General features: G+C 48.5%; 1 protein-coding gene across 3 annotated transcripts in view; it reads right to left on the reverse strand.

Annotated features, from left to right (window-relative positions):
• Positions 1-10,470, reverse strand: part of ank1a (ankyrin 1, erythrocytic a) — a 179,583-nt gene extending 169,113 nt beyond the window's left edge. Inside the window, exon 1 of one of the 3 annotated variants that reach the window (XM_076987209.1) lies at positions 10,285-10,470. In XM_076987209.1, the coding sequence (XP_076843324.1) occupies positions 10,285-10,410 (126 nt within the window). In that variant the 5' untranslated portion in view covers positions 10,411-10,470. The remainder of the gene's footprint in view (positions 1-10,284) is intronic. The other 2 variants (XM_076987210.1, XM_076987208.1) reach the window with 2 other exon arrangements.
• Between the last annotated feature and the right edge of the window lie 408 nt (positions 10,471-10,878).

Raw genomic sequence — 10,878 nt, forward strand, 5'->3', positions numbered from 1 at the left:
TCTTATGGGCTCACGTCATCTTATGGGCTCACGTCATCTTATGGGCTCACGTCATCATATGGGCTCATGTCATCATATGGGCTCATGTCATCATAAGGGCTCACGCCATCTTATGCACTCATGTCATCATGTGCGCTCATGTCATCATATGCCCCTTTAGACTGCATACTAATATAAACCTACATGCTGTATTGTTGCAGAGAGCATTTGAAAAATCACATCTTCACAGCAAAGCCAGGAAGGTGTTGCCCCTGACAACACTAAATGAAACAGTATAACAAAGGTTGTTTCTGTCTGTTCTTTGAATAGTTTCAAACGACAAGGTTGCGATTTAAAATGTTAAAATGTCACCTTCATGGTTTCATTTAAATCATAGGTCAGTGCTAACGCATGAGTGTGTGTATGCAAACATGGAAATAGGGAAATATCAGAACTTCACAGCACGTTGACATTGTGTGTACTTAGAATGTAGAGACAGATGGCAAAATGAATGAAAATGCAACTGGTAAAGATCCCTGTTGGACCTGCACTCTACCTGTACTGCACGTTCCAACACACATTAAGAGATGAGGTGAGCATGAATCCAAACCAACAGTTAGTGTGGTGTTTCTCTCACAGCACACATCTGACACCCGTACAACCCAAAAACATCAAACTAAAAGGAAAATACTCAACCGGTAGTTTGGAGACAAAATGATGGAAATGAAATGATTTGGATCAGATAATTTCACTCCACAGAGCCTTATTTACAATCACATCCGCAATGTTGCACTAGCATGTTGGACTGAAACGTGGCTCTGTGCTGTCCCCTTGTCACATGACACATGAGGAGAGGGTGAGGGTGAGGGTGAGGGTTAGTAAGTGGATGAGGGTGAGGGTGGGGATGAGGGTTAGGGTGAGGGTTAGGATGAGGGTGAGGATGAGGGTGGGGGTGAGGATGAGGGTTACGATGAGGGTGAGGATGAGAATGAGGGTTACGATGAGGGTGAGGATGAGGGTGAGGATGAGGGTTACGATGAGGGTGAGGATGAGGGTTAGGGTGAGGGTTAGGATGAGGGTGAGAATGAGGGTCAGGATGAGGATGAGGGTGAGGATGAGGGTGAGGGTGGGGATGAGGGTTACGATGAGGGTGAGGGTGCGGATGAGGGTGAGGGTGAGGGTGAGGATGAGGGTGAGGATGAGGGTGAGGAGTGTGCTGGCTCAGCACCTAGAGCAGCAGGACCAGAAACAACATGAAGAATATTTCAGCTCCACACAGAAACCAGTGGTGCTCAAACACCTACTGCACATTACAGGTCAAACAGGCAGCATTCTACTACAAAACCTTTTGGGGAACGAACCTTCCCAACAGGCAAGAGTGATGTCATCTGGATGAAGTAGGAAGAAAAACACTGTGTTTGTAAGCCAGCTCATGTGTTTGACTGGAAACGGTTGTAGCTTATCATATATATTACAATTTTTCTCAGTCAATTTGATTCATTTCTCATATCAGAATTGAAAACTGTTCATTCAATCTCCACATCTCTTTGTCACTTGTGCACATCATAATATTGCATAATTGCATTTCTCATTGTGTTTCACATTTTGCATATGCTTTTGTACATTTTTCAAATGGTCATGGACAATTGTCTGTTATTTTTTACATTATCAATTGCTTATGTCATGTTTATCAAAATGTGTTCTACGGATTATCTGTTGAATTGTCTTACCCTCCAAAACATTTAGGCTTTAGATCATCGCCTGTTACGCCTCGCCGCCGCTCTCGGCGGTGACGCGTTGGTTTTAACGTGGTGAGGACTCAAACGCGACCCGATAAAACAAACGGCAAAAAACAGCCAAATGAAACCTCCGCGAATGCGGGAAAAAATGAAAACAAAAACCCCAGAGGGAAACAACAGAAAGACAACACGGAGAAGCTCGACGTGTGTAAAGACCAGGTAAGTAAAACAAACAAAAAACACGCGGAAAGAAATACAACGCGTCCAAAAAAGAAAAATGGGAAAAAACGAAAAGTACACGGAGGCAAACTCGACGTGTCAGAGGGGAAGGGAAAAAATAAGAAACAAAAGAGGAAGCTATGGTAACAAGACCAATAGCTTCTACCTGGTTACCTGCCAGTCTGTTAACCAGAACACTGGAGAACAAACCAACAAAGAACAAAGAGGGAAAAGACAGAAGGAAACAAAAAACAACCTGAGAACACTCAGGGTAGAAACAGGAGAACTGGAGAAACGAGAGGTAGTCCGGAGACGAGAGAAAACTGGCTTGGGCTGTGTGTGCATAGAACAACAAACAACTTCAGCAATGAGTTGCTGAAGTCGCTTGTCTTAAATAGGCTGTAGAACAGGTGCAACCTATCGGGCTTGATTGCCCCTGGTTACAGCTCGCGGGCTCCGCCTAGTGGCAGCAGGAGTCACGTGCCTGGATCGAACCCTGACAGAACCCCCCCCTCTGGGCCCGAGTCCCCGCGGGCCCAGGGCCACAGCCCTGTCGCGATAAAAGGAGGTGATCAGGGAACGATCCAGGATGCGCGCCCTGGGGACCCAAGACCGCTCTTCAGGCCCATAACCCTCCCAATCCACCAGAAACTGGTCCCGCCCCCTAACCCGACGGACGTCCAAAAGACGTCGCACAGTGTAAACCGGACCCCCACCAACCATACGCGGCGCAGGAGGAGCCGGGGCGGGAGAGGAACCACACAAGTACGGACGGAGGTGGGACACGTGGAACACCGGGTGGACACGCATGGACGGAGGGAGAACCAGACGGTAGGTAACCGGGTTGATGCGACGGTCTATCTTAAATGGACCCAGGAAGCGAGGAGGCGTATCCGAACAAGCACTCGAAGGGTGACATGCCCAGAGCCGAATGCCACAGCGTGTTGTGGGCGTACTCGGCCCACAACAAGTGGTCAGCCCAGGACGCAGGGTTAGAGGAAGCCAGGCACCTGAGGGTCTGCTCCAGGTCCTGGTTTACGCGCTCGGTCTGGCCATTGGACTGGGGATGGAAACCCGAAGACAGGCTAGCGGAGGCGCCGAGAAGGGACAGGAACGCCTTCCAAAAGCTGCTGGCGAACTGGGGCCCTCTATCGGACACCACGTCCTGAGGGAACCCGTAATTGCGGACAACATGGATGAGCAAGAGAGACGCGGTCTCCCGAGCGGAGGGCAGTTTGGGCAGGCCGATAAACTTACTAAACTTGGAAAACCTGTCCACGACCACGAGAATGGTGGTAAGTCCTTTAGAGGACGGAAGCCCGGTGACGAAGTCAAGGGAGATATGAGACCACGGTCTGGAGGGTGTGGGTAACGGGTGCAACAACCCCCTAGGCTTGTTGCGTGGCGCCTTACTTCGGTTACACACCTCGCAGGAGGCTACAAAGTCGCGGATCTCCTGATCCATAGCTGGCCACCAAAACCTTCGTCTTATGAGCTCGGCGGTCCGCCTAGCGCCAGGGTGTGCTGCGTAACATTCAGTGTGTCCCCACAAGAGGACCTTGCGCCGGACGGTCGAGGGGACGTACAGACAGCCAGGAGGAACACTACTAGGCCCGGGTTCATTGGAGAGTTCGTCCTGCACGGTTTTTTCTATACCCCACCTGATGGGTGCCACTACAACCCCCGGGGGAAGCACGGTTTCCGGGGAACTGTCAACATGAGGAGGTTCCCACTGCCGAGACAAAGCGTCGGGCTTAGTGTTTTTAGAACCCGGACGATATGACAACGTGAAATTGAAACGGCTAAAAAACAGGGCCCACCTAGCCTGTCTAGCGTTGAGACGCTTGGCCTGCTGGAGGTACGTCAGGTTCTTATGGTCAGACCAGACCAGAAAAGGGTGACGAGCTCCCTCCAGCCAGTGCCGCCACTCCTCTAAGGCCATTTTAACGGCCAGGAGTTCTTTGTCCCCTACGTCATACCGCCTTTCCGTGGGGGTGAACCGGTGCGAAAAGTAGGCGCAGGGGTACAGCTTAGGCGGTTTCCCGACTCTCTGAGAGAGAACCGCCCCAACGCCCAAATCAGAGGCATCAGTTTCAACAATGAAAGGGAGTTCGGGGTCCGGAACCCGCAACACCAGAGCACTGGTAAAAAGACCCTTAAGCGTCTCGAACGCCTTCTGGGCTTCAGGGGTCCACGTGAATTTCCCCAACTTCTTACTAGTAAGGGCAGAGAGCGGAGCAGCAAGGGAACCAAAATTTCTGATAAACCGTCTATAGAAGTTTGCAAAACCCAGAAAGCGTTGAACCAAACGAACGGATGTGGGCACGGGCCACTGAGTAACGGCTTTGATTTTGGCGGGGTCCATAGCCAGGTGACCCCTAGCGACTATGAACCCCAAGAAGGCCACCTCGGAGACGTGGAACAATGATTTCTCCAGCTTAACGTAGAGGTGATTCTCTAATAACAACTGGAGAACGCGGCGAACATGTTGCTGATGCTCGGTGATGGTACGGCTATATATCAGGATGTCGTCGAGATAAACATAGGCGTATTCATCCAGAGCCTCCCTAAGAACACCATTAACGAACCTCTGAAAAGCCGCGGGTGCGTTCATGAGTCCAAACGGCATGACTAAATATTCGTAATGACCAGAGGGAGTATTGAAGGCGGTTTTCCACTCGTCGCCTTCTCTGACTCGCAACAGATTATACGCGCTCCTGAGATCTAACTTAGTATAAACCATTGCCCGTTGAAGGGCCTCGAAGGCGGAAGACATAAGAGGCAAAGGGTGACGGTCTTTGATGGTGATCTTGTTAAGTCCCCTGTAGTCGATACAAGGACGGAGACCCCCATCTTTTTTTCCTACAAAGAAGAAACCTGCACCAGCGGGAGAGGTAGAGGGACGGATAGTACCCGCAGCGAGCGCTTCCTGAATGTAGGTTTCCATAGCCTTGCGTTCAGGTAGTGCCAAAGAAAATAAACGCCCCCTAGGAGGAGTAGTGCCAGGTAAGAGATTGATAGCTATGTCGCAGGCCCTATGCGGGGGTAGGGAACCCGCCTTGCGTTTGCTAAATACTTCTTTTAAGTCGTGGTAAACAGCAGGGACTTTTTCTAAACCTGCTATTTCCTCTGGTCTCTCCCCTGGTTTACTGCAGCGTGGCACCAAGCATGATTGTTCGCATACTTTACTCCATCGGTTGATAGAAAGGTTGAGCCAGTCAACATCAGGGTTGTGGCGTTGAAGCCAGGGAAACCCCAAAATCAGCTGCAGTTTAGGAGCAGCGATGACATAAGGGGTGAGTGTTTCGTGATGGTTCCCTATAGTAACCGTTAGAGGAACAGTCTGGTGGGTAACATCACCTGAAGTGAGCATCTTGCCGTCTACGGCGGACACTGAGAGAGGCTTCTCTAAGGGAACCAGAGGTATGGAGAGGGAAGCTACGAGGTTGGAGTCGATGAAATTACCAGTGGCCCCTGAGTCAACGAGAGCCACCACCCGGTGTTCGTCAGAACCCCTCCATGAGACTACTACGTGGGGCATAAGACCGCAGTTGGGGACGTAAGCGCCATGACCCGTCGGTGCAACCCCATTAACTTGCCGAGTCTGCCCTTTTCCCTGAAGTTCGGGGCATTCGGCGATTCTATGGCCAGCCCGACCGCAATAGAGACACTTGCCCTCCCTTAAGCGGGTTTGTCTTTCCTGGGGAGAGAGGCGAGTGTGTCCTAACTGCATGGGCTGTTCTGATGCTTCACTGTCCCCTTGGGTAGTCTTAAGTACGGGAGAAACTGGTTTAACACTGGACGGTGCGAACAAACTGCGATGTTTACGATCCCGTAGCCGATTATCCAACCTAACTGTGAGTTCTATGGCGTCGTCTAACCCGCTGGGTGGCTCTCTGAGGGACAGTTCGTCCTTTATCTCTTCACTTAGACCTTCTATGTATATAGCCCCTAATGCTTCTGTACCCCAGTCGCTCTCTGCCGCCAGAGTGCGGAACTCTAATGAGTATTCTGCCACAGTCGATCTACCCTGTCGCAAACGTAACAGTTTTGACGCGACAATACCTCCAGAAGCCGGGTGAAAAAACGTATGCCGCATAGCCCTAGAAAACCGTTCAAAAGAGGAACAGAGTTCGGGTTGATTCTCCCACACGGGTGTAGCCCACCGCAGTGCTTTCCCTGAAAGCAACGCCATCACATAAGCCACTTTAGCACGCTCGGTGGGAAAACGGGATGGTTGCTGCTCAAAAATCAGAGAGCACTGTAATAAAAACCCCCTACACTCATTGGGATCACCACTATAACGTGCCGGAGCGGGCAATGCAGGTTCCGAACGGGAATCGGCAAGCAACCCCCCAGCTCCGGAGAAAACCGGAGGACTGGCAGCTGTCACGGGCGGATCTGGTTTTTGAACCGCGAGAGAGATAGCCTGGAGCTGGGTGAGTATTTCCCGAAGTGATTGCTCGTGCCTGCCGATAGCTTGCCCTTGCATAGCGAGGGCATACCGCACCTCGTCAGCAGACGGGTCAGCTGAGTCCATAAAGGGCTGAAGTTGTTCTGTTACGCCTCTCCGCCGCTCTCGGCGGTGACGCGTTGGTTTTAACGTGGTGAGGACTCAAACGCGACCCGATAAAACAAACGGCAAAAAACAGCCAAATGAAACCTCCGCGAATGCGGGAAAAAATGAAAACAAAAACCCCAGAGGGAAACAACAGAAAGACAACACGGAGAAGCTCGACGTGTGTAAAGACCAGGTAAGTAAAACAAACAAAAAACATGCGGAAAGAAATACAACGCGTCCAAAAAAGAAAAATGGGAAAAAACGAAAAGTACACGGAGGCAAACTCGACGTGTCAGAGGGGAAGGGAAAAAATAAGAAACAAAAGAGGAAGCTATGGTAACAAGACCAATAGCTTCTACCTGGTTACCTGCCAGTCTGTTAACCAGAACACTGGAGAACAAACCAACAAAGAACAAAGAGGGAAAAGACAGAAGGAAACAAAAAACAACCTGAGAACACTCAGGGTAGAAACAGGAGAACTGGAGAAACGAGAGGTAGTCCGGAGACGAGAGAAAACTGGCTTGGGCTGTGTGTGCATAGAACAACAAACAACTTCAGCAATGAGTTGCTGAAGTCGCTTGTCTTAAATAGGCTGTAGAACAGGTGCAACCTATCGGGCTTGATTGCCCCTGGTTACAGCTCGCGGGCTCCGCCTAGTGGCAGCAGGAGTCACGTGCCTGGATCGAACCCTGACATCGCCTAAATGTTTTTAAAAATCGCCAAAAAAAATTGTGTGCATTTTGGTAATTTATCCTAACGTTATTAAATTGTTTCATGTAAACATCCAGTTACAGTAAGAAAGGGAATTTGTGAAGGTTTAGATCAACCAATGGTCTCAACACTAGGTCAGAGGTGTGTCTCATGAACCTTTACTGTAATTGGGGTAAGACTATGTGGTCTAGAGGGGTAAGACTGTGTGGTGAAGAGGGGTAAGACTATGTGGTGTAGAGGGGTAAGACTGTGGTGTAGAGGGGTAAGACTGTGTGGTGAAGAGGGGTAAGACTTTGTGGTCTAGAGGGGTAAGACTATGTGGTCTAGAGGGGTAAGACTATGCGGTCTAGAGGGGTAAGACTGTGTGGTGAAGAGGGGTAAGACTATGTGGTCTAGAGGGGTGAGACTATGTGGTCTAGAGGGGTAAGACTGTGTGGTGAAGAGGGGTAAGACTGTGGTCTAGAGGGGTAAGACTATGTGGTCTAGAGGGGTAAGACTGTGTGGTGCAGAGGGGTAAGACTTTGTGGTCTAGAGGGGTAAGACTGTGTGGTGAAGAGGGGTAAGACTTTGTGGTCTAGAGGGGTAAAATTGTGGTGTAGAGGGGTAAGATTGTGTGGTGTAGAGGGGTAAGACAGAGGGGACAAAACAGTGAAATAAGAGCAACAATTGTGGACCATGTTTTACATGTAAGTCATGGTCTTAGAATGACTTAAGCTGGTGGCTGGATGCAGCTGAATATTGTCTTCAATCATTCAAACATTTCACAGAGAAAGCATGTATGTAATTCAGAAATGTGCTCTCTGCTGTAATGCTTCACACTGACATAAATTCTGTTTTGCATTTTTGCATTCTTATACCATATGGGATATCAAAATGAGTTAATGGGGGGGGGCAGAGGTTTCATTTTCACACCTCAACAGGAGGAATATTCTCAGGTTGTTTTGAATGTGTATAGTTCAGTAAGTTTGTAATTTTGCAGTCAAACAGTTGTCTGTTTTTTCTGAATTTCAGTCAGATTTGTTTTTGTCAACAAATTGCAGTATTCTGATGGCACTGACAAATTGATTGACCTAAATATTTGTTTTTGAGGCAAAAACAAATAATTTTGAGTGAAGTATCTGCTTTTGCAGGTATTTCATTGAGTTTTGCTGTGTGCACTAACTGTTTTGAGAAATACACTTGTTGTGATGCCAGTGTAAACCATGATGTGAGAAATGTACCAGATCGACGGAGAAAAACTGTCAAGCCTTTAAAGTCATCATGCACATGTTCTGAACCTTTAAAAAATAATTCATGATCTGCATTCTTCACTCTGCAATAAATAACATGATGTTAAACAGCAACTCCAAAATCTTAGCAATTTTAATTCAACATTTAGCAAGTAATGGCTCGTTATATTTCTGTTTTTAAAAGAGGGATTAGCTATTTCCTCATGTATAAACATTATGCTTAGCACAAGCAGATGAAACTCAATCACACTGATGACTTCATCTGACTCTGCATTTGTTGAAAATCTGATTCAATTGCCATATTGTGATCTGGAAATCACACAAATGCAGATATGTGGCAAAATTCTGTAAGAAAATTAAATAAAAATAATGTACATCGATGTAAAACTTCAAAGAACATAACAACACTGCCTGAAATACAAGGGTATATGCAGCATAGACTGATCTAGCATGCATATTTGAGCCTGTGAATTATGCCGTTACTGTTTCTTGTTAAAAGCAAGTTTTTTTTTGTTTTTAGAAAGGCTTTTCCCACATGATTAAATTAGGATAGATAGATAGATAGATAGATAGATAGATAGATAGATAGATAGATAGATAGATAGATAGATAGATAGATAGATAGATAGATGCAGGAAGAGAGAAAGACTGACAGACCTTTAGATAACTAGCTAGACATACAGATAATGAGAGACAGTCAGACATATATCATGGCCAGCCTGAGCAGAGGCAGAACAGAAGGACAATCAAAAATGCCACAGAAAAGTTCACAAGAAACCAAAACCATTCATGTCTAAATGCAAAAATGAAGATATCACCATTCATCTTTTCAGACTTTGAGCAGCAACACAGTCTGGGCTTTTCTTTGTCTCATAAGTACATGGAAGTCTATGTGGACAGTATGCAGACTGCGTGGATTATCACTGAAATCTATATACACAGAACAAAGAATACATGAATAATCTTTTATTTTCAAAAAACAAATGCAACAGAAACAGAGAAAGTAGAAGCAAGAGAAATGAGAGAGGGAGAAAAACAGAGAAGAGCAAAAGAGATAGTGAGAATATCGACATGTCTTCCACCGACACTTGCACAGAGCTGGTCGCGGGGAGCGGCTGTAACTCAACACTCTGCAGTGCTCTACAGGAAACAGGGATCAGCTCTACCTGCTCCAACCACCACAGCACTGCCAGCGCAACTCTACACAGCACCACCTCAAACAGGAGCCAACTCTGTTGGAACACTAGCATCAGATGGTCGTCTGGTCTGGTCTAGTTCCCACCTAGGGCTGATGTGCAGATTTTGTGTGCTGTTTGGCTCACAAGTGATTATAGAAATCTTCCTGAGCCTGTCCGGTCACAATGCTGCAGGCTGCTTATCCTTCATCTACCTCGTGTGTGTGTTTGTGTGTGTGTGTGTGTGTGTGTGTGTGTGTGTGTGTGTGTGTGTGTGTGTGTGTGTGTGTGTGTGCGTGTATGTGTGTGTGTGTGCGTGTATGTGTGTGTGCATGTGTGTGTGTGTGCGTGTATGTGTGCGTGTATGTGTGTGTGTGTGTGTGCGTGTATGTGTGCATGTGTGTGTGTGTGTGCGTGTATGTGTGTGTGTGTGTGCGTGTATGTGTGCGTGTATGTGTGTGTGTGTGTGTGCGTGTATGTGTGCATGTGTGTGTGTGCATGTCTGAGTGTGCGTGTGACAGTCTAACAATGTGCTTACAGCATGTGTGTTCTCCTTCGTTGTACAGCTACTGTCCCAACACCTTTGGCTCAAGACAGAAGGGGGGGGGGGTTCTGCCTCTCCTCCACTCCCCCTCTCGCTCCTGTCCCCTCTGCTCCCGCCTGGCTCTTACCTTGCGCTTCTTGTCCCGCGAGCGGCTCCTCTTCTTCACCCTCTCCTCCTCCTTCTCTTTGCGCTCCTGCTCGGCGAGAGCCTCTAAGTCCTTGTTCTTGCGGAGGTGCTTGGCGGCTTGTGCCATGGCGCTGTGTCGGCGAGCCCCTGCGCCTGCTACTGCTGCTGGTCTGGGGAAGCTCGGGGAGGTCCAGGGCTCGGGCTGCTGGCTCGATGCTGGTGAGAGTGTCCGTCACCTGAGAGCACCGCGTCGCGTCTACACAGCCCCACAGCAGCAGAGGAAGCCTGCCCACCCTCCTCCTGTTCTTTCTCTCTCTCGCTCTCTTTCGCACTCTCACTCTCTTTCTTCCCTGTTGTCTGTCTCTCGGACTCTCTGTCGCTTGCTCTCTCCGTTGCGCTGTCTGACTCTCGTACACGTTCCCGCTCTCTGTCTGTCTGTCTCTCTCTCTCTCTCTCTCTCTCTCTCTCTCTCTCTACGCTGCAGGGGTTGTCAGGCAGTCAGACCCGCACGAGCCGTTTAGTGAACGGAATGCTGCCGCAGCAGAGCACGCTCTTCCCTCTCTTTCTCCCTCTCTCTCCCTCTCTCTCTCCCTCC

The sequence above is a fragment of the Brachyhypopomus gauderio genome, unplaced genomic scaffold, assembly GCF_052324685.1.
Source record: "Brachyhypopomus gauderio isolate BG-103 unplaced genomic scaffold, BGAUD_0.2 sc51, whole genome shotgun sequence".
NCBI classification, from domain to species: domain Eukaryota; kingdom Metazoa; phylum Chordata; class Actinopteri; order Gymnotiformes; family Hypopomidae; genus Brachyhypopomus; species Brachyhypopomus gauderio.